This window comes from Ipomoea nil, unplaced genomic scaffold, assembly GCF_001879475.1.
Source record: "Ipomoea nil cultivar Tokyo-kokei standard unplaced genomic scaffold, Asagao_1.1 scaffold2280, whole genome shotgun sequence".
Taxonomy (NCBI): Eukaryota; Viridiplantae; Streptophyta; class Magnoliopsida; order Solanales; family Convolvulaceae; genus Ipomoea; species Ipomoea nil.
In genome coordinates this window covers 4,146,331-4,167,505 of record NW_017618708.1, presented here as the reverse complement: position 1 = coordinate 4,167,505, position 21,175 = coordinate 4,146,331, and the positions used below count along the sequence as shown (strand labels likewise).

At 36.9% G+C, this 21,175-nt stretch overlaps 3 protein-coding genes across 10 annotated transcripts in view; 1 reads left to right on the top strand and 2 right to left on the bottom strand.

Moving 5' to 3' along the window:
• The window catches only part of LOC109150890 (protein FAM135B-like), a 31,746-nt gene extending 16,149 nt beyond the window's left edge, over positions 1 to 15,597 (bottom strand). For 5 of the 8 annotated variants that reach the window (XR_002049243.1, XM_019298878.1, XM_019298880.1 and 2 more), the window contains exons 1-9: positions 15,368 to 15,597; positions 14,064 to 14,269; positions 13,882 to 13,958; positions 11,009 to 11,163; positions 10,594 to 10,658; positions 10,267 to 10,458; positions 10,066 to 10,117; positions 8,429 to 8,635; positions 8,192 to 8,325 (exon numbers count right to left, since the gene is read on the bottom strand). Coding sequence is in view for 7 of the 8 variants with exons in the window: in XM_019298878.1 (XP_019154423.1) it covers positions 8,192 to 8,325; positions 8,429 to 8,635; positions 10,066 to 10,117; positions 10,267 to 10,458; positions 10,594 to 10,658; positions 11,009 to 11,163; positions 13,882 to 13,958; positions 14,064 to 14,134 (953 nt within the window). In the remaining variant the exon portion in view is untranslated. Of the gene's footprint in view, positions 1 to 8,191; positions 8,326 to 8,428; positions 8,636 to 10,065; positions 10,118 to 10,266; positions 10,459 to 10,593; positions 10,659 to 11,008; positions 11,164 to 13,881; positions 13,959 to 14,063; positions 14,270 to 15,367 lie in introns of those variants that run through there. The other 3 variants (XM_019298879.1, XM_019298881.1, XM_019298884.1) reach the window with 3 other exon arrangements.
• Positions 2,655 to 3,711, top strand: LOC109150891 (uncharacterized mitochondrial protein AtMg00810-like). The gene is made up of 2 exons (XM_019298885.1): positions 2,655 to 2,670; positions 2,943 to 3,711. The coding sequence occupies exon 2, from the start codon at positions 2,967 to 2,969 to the stop codon at positions 3,696 to 3,698; it is 732 nt and encodes a 243-aa protein (XP_019154430.1). The 5' UTR covers positions 2,655 to 2,670; positions 2,943 to 2,966; the 3' UTR covers positions 3,699 to 3,711.
• Positions 15,598 to 17,396: 1,799 nt separating the features above from the next.
• LOC109150813 (uncharacterized mitochondrial protein AtMg00810-like) lies at positions 17,397 to 18,194 on the bottom strand. Its single transcript, XM_019298788.1, has one exon. The coding sequence runs from the start codon at positions 18,192 to 18,194 to the stop codon at positions 17,397 to 17,399; it is 798 nt and encodes a 265-aa protein (XP_019154333.1).
• Positions 18,195 to 21,175: the final 2,981 nt, after the last annotated feature.

Sequence of the window (21,175 nt, the reverse complement as noted above, 5' to 3'; positions counted from 1 at the left end):
AGTAGAGGTGGAGGTGGTCGCCATCGAGGACGTGGTGGTTATAGAAGAGGTCGCGGAGGAGGTCGTGTAGGACCAAGGGTATGTTTCAATTGTGGGGAACCAGGTCACTTCAGAAACCAATGTCCTAAACCTCCAAAACAGCAAAGATTTGCTAACACAACCTCTGGGTCTGAAGGACATTTGGTGGTTATGACAGATGAGGAGTTAGCAGCGTTCAATCAACTGAAGGTGTCTTCTTCTATGCAGTCTCCATCCCATTTCCACCCAATCAACCGTCTTCTTCTGCAACCTTTGTCCAAACAGGTAATCCTGTTGTATGTGTGTCTTCTTCATCTACACAGTGGGTTATTGACTCCGGGGCTAGTGACCATATGACATGTAATTCTAATGTTCTCTCCACATATGTTCCCTCTAACCCTGGGGCTACAGTTACTCTAGCAGATGGGTCTTCTGTTTCAGTTTTGGGTAGGGGTAGTGCTGTTGCAACCTCATCATTACCCTTGTCATCCATATTGTATCTTCCAAAGTTTCCCTTTAATTTGCTTTCTATTAGCCAAATCACACGGACTTTGTATTGTTCTGTCTCATTTTTCCCCGGTTATTGTTTATTCCAGGATCTTTTGACGAAGAAGATTATTGGTAAGGGGAAGGAAGTTGGAGGACTGTACGTATTGGAGCAATCTACATATCCATCCAAGGCCATGTTGAGTAATACCTCTCCTTTCCATCTACACTGTCGGTATGGTCACCCATCACTTTCAGTCCTAAAGAAGCTCTTTCCTGGTTTAGAATCATTGACTACTCTGCACTGTGAGTCATGTGAGTTTGCTAAGCATTGTCGGGTTTCCTACCCTCCTCGTGTCAATAATAAAGCACAATCTATATTTGAACTTGTTCACTCTGATATATGGGGTCCGTGTTGTGTCACAGGAAAAAATGGGTTTAGATACTTCGTAACATTTGTGGACGATTTCTCTAGATGTACATGGTTATATCTTATGAAATCTAGAGACAAATTGTTTACTATTTTTTGTAATTTCTGTGCTGAGGTCAAAACCCAGTTTAATAAAACTATTAAGTATGTGCGGAACAAGAGTACTTCTCCAAACCTTTTTCCACCTATATGAGCCAAAATTGAATAATTCATCAGTCCTCGTGTGCGTATACCCCTCAACAAAATGGAGTGGCAGAAAGAAAAAACCGTCATTTGTTAGAAGTAGCTCGGGCGATGTTGTTTCAAATGAAAGTACCTCAGGTTTTTTGGTTTGATGCGGTTCATACTGCCTGTTTTCTTATCAATCGGATGCCTTCCTCTGTCTTTCAAGGTCAAATTCCTTATTCTTTGGTGTATCCGACGGAACCCTTTTTTCATCTCCCGCCAAAAATATTTGGGTGTACTTGTTTTGTTCAGGATGTTCGTCCTCAACGCGGGAAACTTGATCCAAAATCACTTAAGTGTATATTCTTGGGGTACTCGCACACTCAAAAGGGTTATCGGTGTTATTCACCTGACTTGGGGCGGTATTTAGTATCAGCTGATGTTACTTTCTTTGAAAATATGGTGTTCTCTGGGGGTGTTGAATCGTCTGGGTATGGGTCTCTTCCAGATAATGACTTCCTTACATATACTATTACTATACCAATCGAGTCTGTTTCTAGGCCCCCCATTACACAGGTTTATACTCGAAGGCCGAGAGATAAAGTAGCACCGCTCCAACCGCAAGTGAATACTTCTTCCTTACCAGAATCTTCGTCAAATGATCTAGATCTTCCCATTGCCCTTCGTAAAGGTAAACGTCGTTGTCAACACCCTATTTCCTCTTTTGTGTCTTATGATCATTTGCCAATATCATCTTGCACCTTGGTATCACGTTTGGATTCTGTGTCAGTTCCAAATACTTTGAGTCAGGCTCTAGCTCATGATGGGTGGAGACGTGCAATGGAGGAGGAGATGGTTGCCCTAAAGGACAATCATACTTGGGATTTAGTACCCCTCCCGACCGGTAAGCCTGTAGTTGGTTGCAAGTGGGTTTATGTTGTGAAAGTGAATCCTGATGGGTCTGTGGCTAGACTTAAAGCTCGTCTAGTAGCAAAGGGGTATACACAGACTTATGGTGTTGATTACACAGAAACCTTCCTCCTGTAGCCAAGCTAGCTTCGGTTCGTATCTTTATTTCCTTGGCTGCTTCTAATCATTGGCCTTTGTATCAGTTAGATGTCAAAAACGCATTCTTGCATGGTGAATTGGTTGAGGAAGTTTACATGGAGCAACCCCCTGAGTTTGTTGCTCAGGGGGAGTCTGGGAAAGTATGTAAACTGAAAAAGTCTCTATATGGCCTGAAGCAATCTCCACGAACTTGGTTTGGGAGGTTTAGTAGTGTGATTATTGAGTTTGGTATGCAGAGGAGTATGTGTGATCATACTGTCTTTTTCAAGCATACTAACGTTGGTTGTATTCTCTTGATTGTTTATGTTGATGATATAGTAATCACAGGAAGTGATGCAGGAGGGATTGAAGCTCTTAAATCTTTCTTCAAGGAAAATTTTCATACGAAAGATTTGGGAGTGTTGAAGTATTTTCTAGGAATCGAAGTTGCTCGTTCTCGGAAAGGAATATTTCATTCTCAAAGGAAATACGTGCTAGACTTACTTGATGATACTGGGTTGTTGGTGTTGAAAACTAAAGAGTTAGGTTTATCTATAGGGTTGTGTCTGTTTATGAATAGGTGTCAGTTATGGGTAGTTACTGGTAGTTATTTACAGTTATGTCTTTGTGTATATATATGTATTGTGTTTCTGTATTAGAAACAGAGAGAATACAATTATAATTTCAGTCTTATATTCATTTCATAGTCTTGATTCTTCATATTGCTTCCGCCTAACTAGTGGGTGGTATTATTCTCCACCCGCCAGGCCATTCCTTCTTCCAAATTCAACAGCTGGGATCAAAACCATGCGAGACACCTATGGAGCATGGTGTTAGACTCGTAGCTGGTGAGAGGGAGGCCCTTGACTCTCCCGAGAGATATAGGAAGTTGGTGGGGAAATTGAACTATCTCACCATTACACGTCCAGATATTGCTTTTCCAGTAAGTGTGGTAAGTCAGTTCATGCAAACACCTACGCAAACTCATTGGGAAGTAGTAGTTCGAATTTTAAAATATCTCAAGAATGCACCCGGGAAAGGTATTCTATATGCTGATCGTGGACATATGAGAGTTGAGGCATTTTCTGATGCTGATTGGGCAGGCTCATTGAGTGACAGGAGGTCTACAACAGGGTATTGTGTGTTTGTAGGAGGTAATTTGGTTTCTTGGAAAAGCAAGAAACAAACTGTTGTGGCTCGGTCAAGTGCAGAATCTGAATATAGGGCAATGACTCATGTGACATGTGAGATAACTTGGGTACACAATATTTTGAGAGAGGTTGGTGTGGATGTAATGAAGCCCATTCGTCTATGGTGTGATAATCAAGCGGCTATACACATTTCGAATAATCCAGTGTTCCATGAGCGGACAAAGCATATTGAGGTAGATTGTCATTTCGTGCGTGAAAAGGCTCAACAAGGACTGATTTCTATGGCTCATGTGTGTAGTGGCAATCAACTAGCTGATTTGTTCACTAAAGGGCTCAGCAGGGACAGGGTTATATATATTTGTAACAAGCTGGGCATGATTAATATCTATGCTCCAGCTTGAGGGGGAGTGTTAGATATGAACAGGCAGGTATGTGAATAGCCATGAGTTAATAGACATAAATGTAAATGAATGTGAAGAGGCATAACAGATGCTTCCATCCTGTATATATATGTAAGTGTTGTGCTAGTGTTATATACAGAAAGTGAGAATAAGAGAAAAGGGCTTCCACTCCAGTTTTCATTGTAGAATAGCTTCTCTCTTTAGTTTCCTTCAATCTCCGTGGATGCAAGCCAAGCAGGGGGTTCTTCACCATCCTCTAATGTCCACAACATAAAAAGGTGACGGCATTTATGGCCTAGAAAAAATCGCTTATCACAATTATAACACAATTTTTTGGCATCCCTCTCGGCCTTTTCCACTGGGGATAAGAATTTATACGGAGGTCAAGGTGATTTGGTGTGGTTGATTGGTTGTTGTGGGGTTAGTGAGACACGGGCAGAGGGAAGGGGTGCGGCAGGGTGTGGGTCATTATTTGCCGTTTTGGCAGGTAAAAGGCCTAAGATGTGACATTTCCGATAGAAGTCACGGGCTGTATTAATGGCTTCGTTTAGAGAACTAGGCTTGGTCCTTTCTACATCAATCCGAAGTACCTCGTCCAGACCACCGGTAAAAAGATCAACCCGTTGGGCTGGGAGTACTGTGCCTGCACGTGCATGGTGAGCTCAAAACTCCTTGACATAATCATCAACATGTCTGCCGGTCTGAAAGAGCAGCTTCAGTTCACCTAGTGGATTAATGCTTCGAGGTGGCCCAAAACTCAAAACAACGCTCTTCCTTAAACGATGCCCAGGAAGCAAATGGTGACATCGCAATTTCAGAATGGTACCACAGTTGGGCCTCGCCAGTCATGTGGTGTGCTGCCAGAGGAACACGTTCATGGTCTGGTGTGTCAGCATGGCGAAACGAAGACTCACAACGAAGTAGCCAAACCATAGGGTCTTCCTCGCCTGAAAACAAAGGGAATTCGACCTTGGGATACCTGGAAAAACGATAGGAGTGATCCCCTACGTCTGCCACAGTAGATATCCCTTCGGTTTGAAGGGCAGAAACAGAGTTCTCCTCCTGGACAGGTTGTTTACCATGGCTGGTGAGTAGCTATTGGACCAGTTTCTCCAATCTGGCAAGAGAAGCTGCCTGGGTGTGAGAGGATGCGGATAAGGAGGTGATAGTAGTTGTCAAATTTTCAATTTTGTCATGCTGTAATTCCAAAGCTTTGACAGATTTCTGCAAAGCTTTGATAGCTGATTCGATGTTCAAATCAATACCCATGACGCCGGCAACGGAACCAAATGATATGTTTTAGTAGTTTGACTACACGTCACGGGTCTATGACTAATAGAAGAAGAAGAAGGTTTACCTATGGTGGCTGGATATAGAATAAGATAGGAGAAGTTGGAGGAAGAAACTTCCTTTTGATTTTATTCAATTTCCAACTTAACTTGACATATTAATATTCTCCTATATATTGGAGTTACAACCAAAGATATAAAGAAATAATATTCTAAAAACTGCTAAACTAAATATGAAGGAAATCCTTAATGAAAAGGAAACAATATCACTAAACTAGTACAGGAAACAATATAACTAATTTGATCTTTAGGTAGTGTGAACCAGTTGGGTAGCAGGATCTGTAATGTATCAGTCCGACTCAATAATAGTTATACATTGTTCTGATATTTGATGCATTCGTTGGTCAAAAATACTACTGCAAAAGGGCGCAAATCTCACAGATCAGCGCCCTCGATTTAAGCAATCTGATTTATTCTCTTTACTTTTTTATCTCAATTACTATTATTTCTGAATTTCTTTATAGTTGGTAATTATCTTTCCTTCCTTAGTTAATTATGTTGGTAGTCCTTAAATAGGATAGCAATATATGATTGAAAGACAAGTTGGAAATTGAATAAAGTCAAAAGGAAGTTTCTTCCTCCAACTTCTCCCCAACTCTCTCTTCTCTCATTCTGTTTTTCCCTTCTTCACGATTGGGAAGAACAGAACCAATCGTTCAAACTCTATCTCTCATAGGCCCATAACGAGAAGTATATCTCGTGAACATATCAATTTGGTTCCCGTTGCCGGCGTTATGGGCAGTAACATCACTGAGGATCCTGCTTTCAAGGCACTGCAGAAATCTATTCGCTCCCATGAAGCTTATGTTGACAAAATTGAGAACCTCTCTGCCACTGTGTCTTCCCTTTCTGCAACACAACACCAACAACAGCTTCCCTTGCTAATCTGGAAAAAATGGTGAAACAACTTTTAATTGCTCAGGGGATTCTACTATCCAGGAAACACCGGATGACAATCACTCCCTCATTAGATATGCTAAAATGGACATTCCATTGTTCTCTGGGGATGAAGATCAACTTGTATGGCTGCTACGTTGTGAATCCTATTTCCAAAATGCCAACATTCAGGATTCGGATCGAATAAATTTTGCCTCAAACCATATGGTTGGAGAAGCCCAATTATGGTACCATTCTGAAACAGAGTTGATGCAGTTCTCCTCATGGGCTGCCTTCAAAAAAGAGTGTTGTCTAAGCTTCGGGCCACCACGCAGCATTAATGCCTTAGGTGAACTTAAACAGCTGTTTCAAGCAGGACGACATATCGACGAGTATGTCAAAGAATTTTGCACGTTGTTAGTGAGGGCAGGTACAGTACAACCCAACCAGCGAGTAGATCTGTTTACCGGCGGATTAGATGAAATAATCCGTATAGACGTGGAGCGCACAAAATCAACAACACTGAATGAAGCCATCAACATAGCCAAGGATTTTTCCCGCAAGTGCCACTTGTTAGGCCTTTTGTCATCCAAGCCTGCCCCTCCACAAGCCAGTACACAAAATGCCCCGTCATCCGTCTGTGTTCCATTACCCATACGTCCATCACTCAACTCGCAACAACCCAAATTTAAATTCCTCACACCCGAACAAAAGGTCGAGCGCATGGCCAAAAACTTATGCTACAATTGTGATGAAAAATTCTTTCCGGGTCATAAATGCCACAACCTTTTTATGTTGTGGACATTAGAGGATGGTGAAGAACCGCCTGGTGGGCTTGCATCCAGGGAGGACTTCCCTAAATTTAGCTTGGACACACGCGATGGTATCACCTGAATTCAACCTGAACACTGTCACTTGCTTCAAGCTTGAGGACAAGCTTGATCTCCAGGACGGGGGTGATGATGCATTCGTTGGTCAACAATACTACTGCAAAAGGGCGCAAATCTCACAGATCAGCGCCCTCGATTTAAGCAATCTGATTTATTCTCTTTACTTTTTTATCTCAATTAGTATTATTTCTGAATTTCTTTATAGTTGGTAATTATCTTTCCTTCCTTAGTTAATTATGTTGGTAGTCCTTAAATAGGATAACAATATATGATTGAAAGACAAGTTGGAAATTGAATAAAGTCAAAAGGAAGTTTCTTCCTCCAACTTCTCCCCCACTCTCTCTTCTCTCATTCTGTTTTTCCCTTCTTCACGATTGGGAAGAACAGAACCAATCGTTCAAACTCTATCTCTCATAGGCCCATAACGAGAAGTATATCTCGTGAAGATATCAATATTCCAGCTAACCTGCATTTAAAAGTGCATTCCACATATATTTCAATTCCACTTAGTTTACTTCAATTTTATTAATGAAACACCCAAGTCCAATGGCATTGAATTTCTATGAATGATTGCAAGAGCTTTCCTCTTTTTCATTTTCACAATTTTTGACAAGTCTAATTTTGATGTGATTACTCAAGAAGACAACAGAATAGTACATTTAGTTCTTTTCTGACCCAATCCCTGAATCAAATCAACTTCACAACCCACACTGAAGAATATTGTAGTTTTTTTCTTTTCACACATTAAGCAGAAGGGCAGAATTTTCACAATCTGAGCTGTTCTAGGTCAACTCTTGATGGAAAATCCACTGAATTTCTTACTAAATTCATAATTGGCAGGTCCAAACTCTCATCTGACACATGGATCCACATCATTTCCCATAATTGATTTAATTAGCCTAAGATACAGATAGCATAAAACCACCGTTAAAAGGGAGGAGCTACCCTCCTACGTCTAACCCCCATTGGCTGATATAAAACATGATGCTTCTACTAAACAAAATATTCTTCAAATCAGGAAGGTAAATGTGTGATGTGTGATGTGTGATGTGTGATGTGTGATGTGTGATGTGTGATATGTTCTGTCTTTCACCTTTTTAGTGCTGCAAAATATCGCTCCTTTCTTTGTTTCAAAAAATAAGTGGGCAAATTATTTAATGAGTCTGTTCGGGCTGAAAAAGGTACATTGTGTTTGGACTAAAATTGATCATACTAATCAATAGAGTTTTATGAGGCTCATATCGCCATGTGAGCCTAGGCTCATTGCTCATAGTATACCAATTGTTCAAAGTGCATATTCTTTGAAGTTTGTGCACCAAGACTGCTATACAAACACAAGGTTATTCAAGATAAAGAGATATATAAAGTAAAAACTTGCCTGTGAAACTTCTGAAATATACCCCATAAGTAAACTACTTGGCTCCCAAAGGAATGCAACAGAGAAAGTAGCTCATCCTTAGATAGAGAATTCAAAACTTCTTCATTTTGAAACTTGGATACACCCAACCATTTCTGTTAGCAGAAAATTAGCATAGTCATAGTGAGGACTGAGGAGAAATAAGGCAAGATGTCAGAAAAGAGGATAAGTTGCAATCACTAAAACGGAGGAAAGAACCTCAGAAACATTCTGAATGTTGATAGGCACTTCTACTGAACTTTCAACATTATCTGCTGCACTAGGACAGAAACTGAATGATTCATTATCCTCAAGCATAGAAGGAAAATCATTCATATCAAGATCTTGATTAATAGCCTTGCTGATATTTTGTAGTTCTTCAAGAAGTATGTCACGTGCAGTCAAGAACCCTTTCACAAGCAGTACCTGTTTATAAAAAATAAGCCAAGTAGAATTTCAATTAAATACCATACAGACTTCTTAAATTAAACAAAATCATCATGACAGAGAACATAATTAAATTAAGAGTCATTTCTATCATATTTATAGGGTATTAGGGTACAATCTGATGCAGGCCATACTCAGTGCACACATTACCTATCTTGTACTCAATTTGTTCTACAACTTCATCCTTGAAGCCCGTATCAAGAATAGTTTCTAATTTGTCACTTCCACTATCAGTGCTTGCATAGCAAAACACTGTAAATCTTAGGATGGTAATGCTTTAAGAGCAATTCATACTTCATAAAATAGTCAAATGTAAACTAAACCTTTCCAGCTACTGGATACATTTTACACCAACTCCCCAAACATTCAAAAAGTCTATCTAATATCCACAGACCAAAGAGAAAGGAAGTGCAAGGGTAGAGTTTACTCAGTCTTTGGCCTCAGGTGCAGCAAAGACCTTCCACATTCTTTGTTAATATCAGAATTCAGAAACTCACAGAAGAAATGCATTAATGCACACACCTTATCAGTGACACATCAGTCTTCTCAAGTATAGTAAACCCACATGGTTGCCACAAGCTCTACCTATGAGCCTATTTGCCAAACATCTTACCCACTATATTTCTACTCCTTCCAGCATTGTGAAGAACCCTTTGCTCTTAGAATCTCTCCCTCCCTGGAAGTTCCTTTGCTTCTCATGTGCAGAAAAAGTTATGGATCTTCACATATTATCCATCACTAAAAGTAAAATATGATACCAAATTACATGGAAAGATCTAGACTATAGTTAAGGAGCAAAATATTTGTTTGTCCATATACAAATTCAAAGATTTGTTTGTCCATATATTTGTCGTTTGGTTACAAGAGAAAAATCATAATTGCATGCATGTCGTCTTTGGATGAGTGTTTAGATAGATTCAAACTTGTATAGAGCTGTGGAGCTCCATTTTACTCCAACAGTACCTTTTAATTGAACTTTCTACTTATCAAAAAATAATAACATTGATCATTTTACAGTTTCGAACTTGTATACAGCTGTGGAGCATCCTTTTACTCCAATGGTACCTTTTAATTGAACTGTCTACTTATCAAAAAATAATAACATTCATCATTTTACAGTTTGCATATGCATTTACTATTAGCACATAAATATTAACCATATTTGAGCAAATGCAGGGCAGCTGAGGAACAGAGCAGCTATCCTATGCCTTACCATGAGAATCTATATCTTCATTTTCGTACAATTTGAATTGAAATCAGTAACCACAATAATAACAATAATATTGCAAAGCAATGACCAAACACCAAGAGCTATTCAATTTACATAAGACTACAAGAAAAATGAACCATGAAAGATAGTTAAAGATATTCAAACTTTGGCAGCACAGAATTTGAATAAGAGAACATACTTTCTTAGACTCATCGTGGTCTTCACTAGTAACATCTTCAATGAAAGAATCACTAGAAAAGCCCAAAACCAGAAATTACTTCACAATGTTATCTTTCAAAAAATTTAGTCAGCACTAGATATGCATAAATCAAGGACGCATTATTATGGTGTAACTTTTATTCCCATAGGACTATTTGATTGACCGAAAAGTGCAACAAACCTTGGTACTTCTTCTGAGGTGTCAACACTGCCTTGCAACAGGCTGATGTGTATGCTTATATCAACAAGCACAGCATGGAAAGAATCAAAATGAACTGGGCAATAAGAATGCAGTCCCAAAAGAACCTCAGGAGGAAGCCGAAATTCATGAACTGCAGCAGGACACGAGTCAAATGAGTCCTGCAAATTAAACCTGTGATGTGATAAAGTTATTAAACTGTGAAAACCCAAATCAATTTTGATTCCAGTTTAAGGTAATAGAAGACGTGTGATCCTAATAAATTAGAGAAGAATCACGGAGAAAATATTATATAATTAGCAAACTAACCCATTCTCCAAAACAGGGGCATGTAAAAGCTCAAATTTCAGAATAACAGCTGATGAAGATGGACCCTGCTAATTTAAAGGATTAATTGGTTGCCAAGATACAGCACCAAATTGTTAATAAACATTGTAGAAAATGACATGCAGAAACTATATAGCTATATTTTTATAAGCATGTAACAATCATGTCACAAAACATTTAAGCTATCATATGTACACTTCCCACCCAGCCCCCTCCTCTTCCAGTCTTCCCCACCCCCAGGTTTATTGAATCCGTTGTCCTGTCACTTCCAAGCCAAATTAGTACTTTCTTGGTCCTTGAGGAAACACGCTACATAGTTATTGGTATCTCCGATGGGTTATAGCTCATTAGAGACATGGGAAGGAATTAGGTTACAAGGGGAGAGGGGACAAATTACCTCATTTCTGGTGATGGGTAAGTTGAAACACACCATCAATGAAAGAAAGATATCCTGCCTTGCATATTTGATTCGGAAAGCTTGTGTGAAGAAACTGAGGTCAGTTTCATCAATCCTCCACATTCCACAAACATATTCAGAACCCAACTCAGGAGCTGCATCCAAACAAAGATGTTATGATGCAATCTTATTGTCCTTTTCCAACAAAATGAATTCATAAGATACCATTTATATCTGAAAGATATGTCAAAGGTGATGTCTCCTAAAGCACATGCACACATACAGGACAAGAAACAGTGCAAAGTTCATAATCATTATCTAGAACTAGTATTTTCACCCGTGCGATGCACGGAATGGATTTATTATAATATATTAAGAATATTTGAATCGATATATAATTATTTAAATTAGAACATCAAATATTATTTAGTGCAATTAAAGATATGGTTTGGATCGTTTATGTATTTTGATGTTACCAATGCTTGAATTTGTGCAAATAATTGCTCAAATTAATAGCTAATGTCTATATGTACACATGAGGTGCTATAACTTTGAAGATTTCATTTATCATTGTTTAGTATTTATCATTGTCCGTAAAATGTTTTCTTAAAATAAAAACTAAAATAAGAAGCCATTAAGCTAAGATTTCTTAAATAAGAGTTTTATTTATCATTATTTAGTATTTATCATTGTTTGTAAAATGTTTTCTTAAAAGAAAAAACTAAAATAAGAAGCCATTAAGCTAAGGCTTCTTAAATAAGAGCTCACGTTGATGGGCAAGCAATTATGTTTGGAAGAGGGGCTCCTTTTTTTTTTTTTTTAATTTTGCATTGTAGTATCTGTTCAAACATACTTTCTCAATCTAATGAAACACAAAGAGTCAACAACAGGCTCGATCTCATGACCTTCCACATGGAAGAGGTCACTACATGCCAGCTGAGCACAGTGTGCTTGGCTTATTAAATTATTACATAATAATAACAATAATAATATAAATTTTATTTTCAACATTTTTCTGCTCTGCAGCCAAACATTAAAAAGAAAAATGTTTTCTGAAAAATAACTCATTTTCCAGAAATTATTTTCCTACTTTCCAAACGAAGTTTTATATCTATACAATGAATACAATTAATTTGTTAACTTGCATAATAATAATTAGATAATCGCCTAGTTTGATTATTGACAAATTCGCCAAAATTTTAACAAATTCGCCATTTTAACATTTCGTCTTTAATCAAAACACCAAAAATATTATTTAATAACTAACTCATCAATTTTGTTGAAAACTAAAGAGTTAGGTTTATCTATAGGGTTGTGTCTGTTTATGAATATGTGTCAGTTATGGGTAGTTACTTACAGTTATGTATTTGTGTATATATATGTACTGTGTTTCTGTATTAGAAACAGAGAGAATATACCAATATAATTTCAGTTTTATATTCATTTCCTAGTCTTGATTCTTTATATTGCTTCCGCCTATGTTGTGCTCCCGGGCAAAAGCACGCGTCAAGGGGCTAGAGATTGGTGTTTTGGTTGGCACCGGTTTGCCTATGGTGGGAGAGGCGTTGAAAGCAGAAGAACATAAAAGATAAAGAGGGTTTTATGGGGTTTCCTTCTCCTTGTTTTCTTATAAATTCTGGCTTAATTCATTAGCAACACAAACCTCTCTTCTTATAGCAGAGAGTTACACTTTCCTAAATTAACAAAAGGAAACTTAGATTAAATAAGCTAATATAGAAACTAACTAAACTGATCTAGAAAAAGGAAACAAAGACTAACTAAAACATAAAAGGAAAGGAGAATCATTAAAGCTCCTTACCATAATTATTTGCTATCTCTAAAGGAACTAAATCAATTCTAATAATAAAGAACATATCAGCCTAACTGGCGGGTGGTATTATTCTTCACCCGCCATATCTTCCAAATTCAACAAATTTTACTCCAAACTGCTAAAAACAAAAACAACACATATACATTTTGGGTTAATCGTTCCTAAACCCCCCCTAATAATAAATAATAAATTAAAAAAAAAAAAAAACTAAAATAAAAAGTCATTAAACTAAGACTTCTTAAATAAGAGTCTTTTGGCTTCTTAATACTTGCTCACATTAATGGGCAAGCAATTATGTTTGTAAAATGATCCCACATCATTTACAAAGGGGAGCCATTTGTCTTCTTCTCCTTCTTCTTGTTATATTACGAATAGGAAAGTAGAAAACAATATATTTTATTAGAAAGAGAGATTTTTTAGGAATTGGGCGGAAAGTTAAAAGTTCAGAATTTTGTTTTTATATATAGTATATATTAGAATAGGAATTGTATTACACTATTTTATAATATTAGAATAGGAATTTTAACCTAGAATTATACTACGAGATTTTTTAGGAATTGGGTGGGAAGTTAAAGTTCAGGATTTTGTTTTTATATATAGTATAGATAGATAGATGTCATTGACGTCTAAAACATAAATTTCCTGAACAAAAATATGGAGTATTTTAGTTGCTAAAAGAATATCAGAGTAACAGATCTGCAACAGACCCAAACGCAACAGTTTCATGTATCCACCTTGTACTGTAAGAATGCCACTAGATTTTGTTAGTTCTTTTATATATATATATATATATATATATATATATATATATATATATATATATATATATATATATATATATATATATATTTTAGTAGCGGATTTTCACTCTAATTCAAAATTCCATTCTGAAGACAGCTTACAGCCAGCACTTACCTTGTCAACAAGGTAAGCATAATTGCATGAACAAATGAATTAGACCATCCTCATATATCTGCTAAAATGTACCCTTATGTTTGAATGCTTTGCTCAATGTGAACAACTAAGCACATCTATTGCATACCTTCATACTGAAAAACTCTTGATGGAGCTCCATAATCACCATCTTCCCATTTTGTCCTAATCTTTATTTGGTACCATCTACACATGCAACAGGTATAGAAAAGGTTACAACAAAGATATTAACAAGGGTATTCAATATCATAAAATGGCAAAAAGAAAAGTAAAGATTGGCACGGTACAAACCCCTGCTGGAATAGATCCAGATTGTGAAATCGATGAACATAAATGGCAATTTCATGTACAGCCTCCAACATCAGTTGTTGTGGCTTTCTATGCGATTTAGAGTTGCTAGACTTCAATAGTTGTGGCAGCTGCAATTGTGCCAATGATAAAATGGCACTGGCCTAGCATCAGTACTATTCAGTCCCTTTGGGTTTACAAGCGCTACTCTGTTAAAACCAGCTATATTTGTCAAAGAGGCAGTAATCTTACAGACAATTACTGTTGTTCATTGTTATTATAACAAATTGCACCCCTCTGATTTGGTTCTTTCAAATGTCCAACCAATTGGTTTGTTTTATTGCTAAGAAACCACATGATTCAAGATCACTAGAGTACAATTCAATCACTGTAAAAGGCACACACTCATCAAGTAAATAACCGGGGGAGTGTAGCTGATAGATTTGCAGGGAGATTCCTATGCGTAAAAACATGCCTAGTGAACCATTTTTCACACGAAGCATTAACATATGGTAAATGTGAAGAATGATAAGCAATTTGGCAGACTTTACAACTGCAATGGCACAAAGAGAAAAGATTTAAAGAAAAAATGAAATCCAGAAGTCAGAAGTAAACTCAATGGTAGTAAGTAACATGAAGCAAAATCAAAGCGTTATAAATTGGTCACCTACATAATGAAGGCACCGTGAGCAAGCGAAAGAGCAATTTCAATTACAACCCTCACTTCAATTATGTGCTGTGATTACACTATCCAAAATTAGCACTTACTGCCAATCCAAGAGTTCACCTGGCTATAGTTCAAGACAAATGTTTCAATTACACCCTGAAATCCAAGCTTAGCTATGCCTTCCAATTTTTTCATTATTTTCATCAAGTTAGAATACAGTCACTAGGTTTCTACCTTCTATTCCAACTTCTGTCATGAATTAGCACTATATGATCAAATCTCTAAATACAAACTTCTTTTACGAGTACTATTTAAAGTTTGAACTAAGCTGAACCAACAAGACATCCATTACTATGAACAAGGTTGCTTAGTCAAATAACAATAACAATAATAATAATTATTATTATTACGGAGTATTATTATTATTATGACAATAATAATAATCATCATCATCTACCACAGAGAGGATAAACAGGGAGAAAACGAGTTAGATCAAATTATAATTCAATGAAATGCTAAACTCGAAAATATGTTTGGTAGAGAAAGAAGTAATACAAAGATGATTGCCATAGACGTTCAAACAAGCAGGCTATAAACATTCACTGATCTCAATGGGTCCAGAGAGAAGCAAAATAATAACCTGCAATGGCGTGACTCTTTTCGATTTTCTTGTTCAGCTGCAGAATGGGACTGCAATCAACGATGGTATCGGCAGTGAAAATGAGGTAGCTCGGTTGATGTGGGAGATTACAATTACAAAATAGGTGGGCAATGCCGGTGTTAATGGCGATTACGGCAGCGATCGAGCTAACAGTTTGCACAGGACGTTGAAGGAGGAGTAGAGAGAGAAAGTTGAACAAATTAGAGATGACAAAAAAAAATAATTATATTTTTGTCCCCTAGTTTATTATTATTATTTTTTAACTGTTAAGTTATGCATGGAGTGACGTCAACCACTTTATTAAGTGATAAATTGATGATAAAAATAATTTTTGAAAATTAAAATTGTAATTTCGTGTATAATTTTGAGATTAGAAATAATTATAAACTTACACATATAACTTAAAAATTAAGTTTGTACTAGAAGAGCCGCATTAAAAAGAAAATTTTAATTTAACCCTTATTTTTGCCAATATAGAATACGAGTATATTTTTATAAGAAAATGGATAAAAACAACCATTAAATTGCACAAGAATTTGTAATTGACTTATCCAACTATAAACAACAATGCAATCGACTTTATAAGCAAGCTAAAATCATATAATTAAACTAAAATTAACATATACTTCTTAGTTCGTGCTAACGTTGTGGTTAACTCATTAAAAAATAAATTTTTTAAAATTATTTTAATAATTTTAAACAAAATAGAAATTTAAAAATAAAATAAAATATAAAGAAAAATCCAACCCCTCTCTCACCTTTGTCTCGGGGAAGGGTTGTTTTTCCCCTCTTTTTTTTTTTTTTTTTTTTTTTTAAGTTTAAAAATTAATTTTTCTTAATAGGTGCCACAACATAAGAATGGGGTTTCAAAGTTAATTTTGATTTAATGGCATAATTTTGACTTGTTCAATGAACCAATTGTATTTTTTTTAGTTGGATGATCTAATTGCATTTTCGTGTGTAGTTTAGTAACTCTTTTGACCCTTATTATTTAATATACTAGATGTAAATACACACACAACCGTGTACGGTTGAATAATGTCATGTTTAGGACTCAAGATTTATCTTGTTGCTTTATGATGTTTTCCTCTTATCGTTGTGCTTTATCTACTGCTATGATGTGTGAGTAATCCTATTTAGAACTTGAGATTGAGGTTTACATAAGATTCTAATGCCTATTTGATGTGTATTGCATATTAGGGGTAAAACTCAATCTAGGGTTCCAAATGTTATGGGAGATCCTTTGTATTCTTGTGTTAAGTTGTGGTGCACCACATTTGACACTAATCTTGTGGGAAATTCAACCGCAACGAAAGTTAGGTTGGTATTTCCAAGTCCCCACCTCACAACCCTTCTATTCTTCTAATGAAAGTAGGGATTTTAGAGATTAGATTGCTTGGGCTTTGTTGTGAGGAATGATGCATCACGACAGTCGGGCAATCCTCATCATTCAATTTAGCATAGCATAGATCACGATAGTGATATGTTAGACTCCGAATTGGTGATCGGTAATCTTGAAACCCAATATTAAGCTTATTTCCCCTTAATCTTTAGTCATGGCATCGAATCATGTGTAACCTCATTTCCAAGTCCTATTTTGTTAAACTGCTTATTTGTTTGTGTTGTTTGATATCCCCTGTCTCTAAATTGTTGCTTAGCTTCCGCTAGTTTCTTAACCCTTGTGCCTAGATATTTTCAAAACCATACATTAACTCCATCCAGTGAACAATAAAAACAAATTTCTTTTTTTGTTTTAACCCGTATCATATAGTTTAACATGTAGTATCTAAGTCAGGTTTAGGCAATATGATTGATGAGAATTCAAATTGTATTACAGTTACGATAGATCAGATTACACAAGAGTATATCGAAGACTACCTCTAAACACTCCTATCTAATAGGACACAACTTCAGACTAATTCTAGTACCACACATTAACTACCATAGGTTATACACTAATAATAACAACCAATATTAATAATACTCACACACCCCCTCAAGCGGAAGGTTAGTGAGAAACAACATTAAGCTTGTCTCGTAAAGCAGTGAACCTTGAACCTGGAAGAGGCTTGGTGAAGATATCAGTGAGCTGGTCCTTGGTTGATATGAAGTTGACCTTAAAGTCCCCTGTCGCAACTTTGTCCCGTACGAAATGATAGTCGATCTCAACATGCTTCGTTCTGGCGTGGAAGACTGGATTAGCACACAAATACGTGGCTCCTAAGTTATCACACCACAAAGTAGACGGCTGACTAGTATGCAACCCCAGCTCACGTAACAAAGAAACAACCCAAGTAACTTCTGCAGCAACATCGGCTAAGGCTTTATACTCGGCTTCTGTCGAGGAGCGGGCCACAGTCCGCTGTTTCCGGGACAACCAGGAGATAAGATTAGACCCGAGAAAAACAGCATATCCACTTGTGCTTTTCCTGTCAACTGGACACCCAGCCCAATCGGAATCGGAATAGGCATGAATAGAAGTAGTGGGTGACGCACTCAGGTGCAGGCCATAGTGTAGCTTCCCCTTAATATACTGTAGAACCCGTTTAACCATCGCCCAGTGATCAATAGTCGGAGCGTGCATGAATTGACATAGATGATTAACGGAATAGGATAAATCGGGCCGTGTAATAGTGAGATACTGTAGAGCCCCAACAATACGTCGATACTGTGTCGGATTATCAAATAGTTCACCAGACGGAGTTGCCGATTGAGTGACCGCTGCAGGCGTAGCCAGGGGTTTGCAATCCACCATCCTAACCCTAGTTAACAAATCAGTCATGTAGCGACGCTGGGACAGAACCATTCCACCAGTAGTGTCAAGAATCTAACAATTCGATGAGAATTCAAATTGTATTACATTTACGATAGATCAGATTATACAAGAGTATATCGAAGACTACCTCTAAACACTCCTATCTAATAGGACACAACTTCAGACTAATTCTAGTACCACACATTAACTACCATAGGTTATACAATAATAATAACAACCAATATTAATAATACTCACATGATTTACTAGCACAAGGTTGGAGAAGACATCCTTTGGACCAGGTTAGGCTGTGCTCCAACTAGAAATGGGTTGGAGCTAGGCCTAGTAAGTATTTTTTTTTTAAAGAAAAATATAGGTATGCTTCTTTTTGGGTCGATTTTATTTATTTGATTAAATCAATTTTGGACCTCTTATTTTAACAATTTTTTTTGAATACTACTGACTCTGTTACAATGCAGTATCTGTTCATAACTACTTTCTCAACACGCTCGAACCCACGATAGCTTTGGCGAGACGTGATTCTTATCCGAGAAATCTGCTATGCTGTCGGCGGAATTGGTGCACAGCAGGTATTACAGAGTTCGGTGCACTGCAAGATGAGCGTGTTTAGCCAACCGAATGGCTGCTATATGAGAGCTCTACATCGCCATCCCGGCATCTCCAGTATTATTTTTACGTTTTATATTCTTCGACCTAGCCTATTATTTGGGCGTGGGTCAATTCTTTTATTTATTTCTTACATCCTTTAGACCTGACCTGTTATTGGGGTTTGGGTTCGTTCGTTATTTAGATTAGTATAGGCCCATCTAAAGGGTTAAGTATGTGTTATGGTCACTTTTGGGTCATCTTTTGTAAGTCCTTTAATTTCTTTGATTAATAAAATTTATTTGAAAAAAAAAACACCAAAGTGGCATAGCTGGACGAAATAAATTTTAAATAAATTAAATGTTTTAAATAACTTTTAAAGAAATTTATTTATTATGCTAGAGACCCCTAATATTTTACCCTTTAAATAAATAAATAAATGACAGACAAAATACCGAGCCTAATGGGCCTAGCCCGCTAAGACCCGCATCCCGCTGGCCAGGCCCTAATAAAAAAATAAAAAAATACATATATATGTTACACAGCAAGGCAGCGTAATATTTTATATATTTCACACACACACACATACTTGTTCTGCCTTGCTGTGTAACACAAACACACACACACACACACTTTAAAAATGTAATTTTTTAATTTTAAAGAATGTAATTTTTTTTTAATTTTTAAATACGAAAAATTAATATTATTAGTAGACTTTACTTTTTTTTTTTAACATTGATTTAATATTAATTTTTGTTAGACTTTAAAGTTGATTTGTAAGTTCACAAATTTAATATTTGTATACTTTACTTATTTTTTTGAACTTTGAATTCAAAAAAAAAAAAAAAAAAAAGTGGGCCGGCCCTTCGGGACCGGCAAATCTAAGTCGCGGTCTTGGTGGGCCGGCCCGCAAAAGCACGCCAGAAATTAGGCACACGGGCTTGCATGTGCATCCCTTGGAAAATGACATCCCCAAAAAAAAGTGAAAGTCATTTTCCCCCAAAACATACCTATTTTCCTTTGACTAAGGCATCATTTTCCATTGACCTCATTTCCCCCTCTTGCCAAACATTGGAAACCCGAAAAATATTTTCCAGAAGTCATTTTCCGGGTTTCCAAACGCACCCTGAGTATACAATTCCAGGTGCAAATCGATATTGCTTGTGTGTCCTATAAATGGTTTAGTCCAATGGATCAAAACTTGACTTGGTATTCATCGTTATATTTAAGTGATCCTCAAATTATTAGTTATTTAGTTCAAACAAAATGTTTTTCATTTTTGTTTTATAATCTTAAAAAGGGAAAAGAGTCAAATAGACCTTCAAACTGTAGGTAAAAGAGCAATTAGGCATCAAACTGTACAAAGTTCCAATTGAACGCTTTAACTCATGAAAAGTATATATTTGACCCTTTTAAGTAGTAAACCTTCAGTCAAAATCAGTAAAACATAACATGGCATCCTCGTTCGATGATGATTTGTCTTTCTATCTATTTGTAAGCTCACATATTTGAAGAAATCTCCTTTAATTTCCCCATTAATAGATATGAAGGAGGTGAATCATGCAGACAATGGAAGAGACCAACGAAGACAAATTAAAGGAACTACAAAATAAAACTAAATATAAAAAGTTTGAGTTTTGAACTGCATACTTCACACTTGAACAACATCGATCCGATTGAAATATAACTTCTTAGTTCTTAGAAATTAAAGGCGACAGTGAAAGAGTATAGAATCACCTCAACAAATTCACCGTAAACTTGTATTAAATCAACAATGGTGCGTGTTGATGCACATAAAATTAACTACATGCAGCAAGTCACGCCAAGACCTTGTGGTCTAGTGGCACCAAGTTGCATTGCTATATGGGATGTTGTGAGTTCGAGCCTTAGTGTAGTTGGTATTGACTCTTTGTGCTTCAGTAAAGCTGGACACATATAACCTTTGCTATGAGCCATGAACAATTTTTGGTGGGGCTACGAAGGTAGAAGGAGTACCTTTGCTATGAGCCATGAACAGTTTTTGGTGGGGCTGCGAAGGTAGAAGGAGTACCTTTGCTATGAGTGTCTTCCTATTGACTTGGGCTTAGAAATTGAAAGAACCATGAACAGTTTTTGGTGGCGCTGCGAAGGTAGAAGGAGTAGAGGAATTAGATGGAGGAGTTGGGAAAACTTTGTGTGCCTAAACGTTATGGAGGTATGGGTTTTAGAAGATTACGTGAATTTAATATCGCTATGTTAGGCGAACAGGCCCGGCGTCTTGTCAATCACCCTAACTCCTTGTTGGCCAGAACATATAAAGCAAAGTATTTTGCAAACTCCAATTTCTTTGAAGCGAATATGAGCTGCAATCCCTCCTTTATTTGGAGAAGTATTCTTGAGGCTAAAACTATTCTCAAAAGATGTTGTAGATGGAGAGTGGATGATGG

Excerpts from the sequence above, each read along its gene's own strand:
- LOC109150813 (XM_019298788.1), bottom strand. The coding sequence starts at position 18,194 with ATGGTTCTGTCCCAGCGTCGCTACATGACTGATTTGTTAACTAGGGTT.
- LOC109150891 (XM_019298885.1), top strand. The coding sequence starts at position 2,967 with ATGGAGCATGGTGTTAGACTCGTAGCTGGTGAGAGGGAGGCCCTTGAC.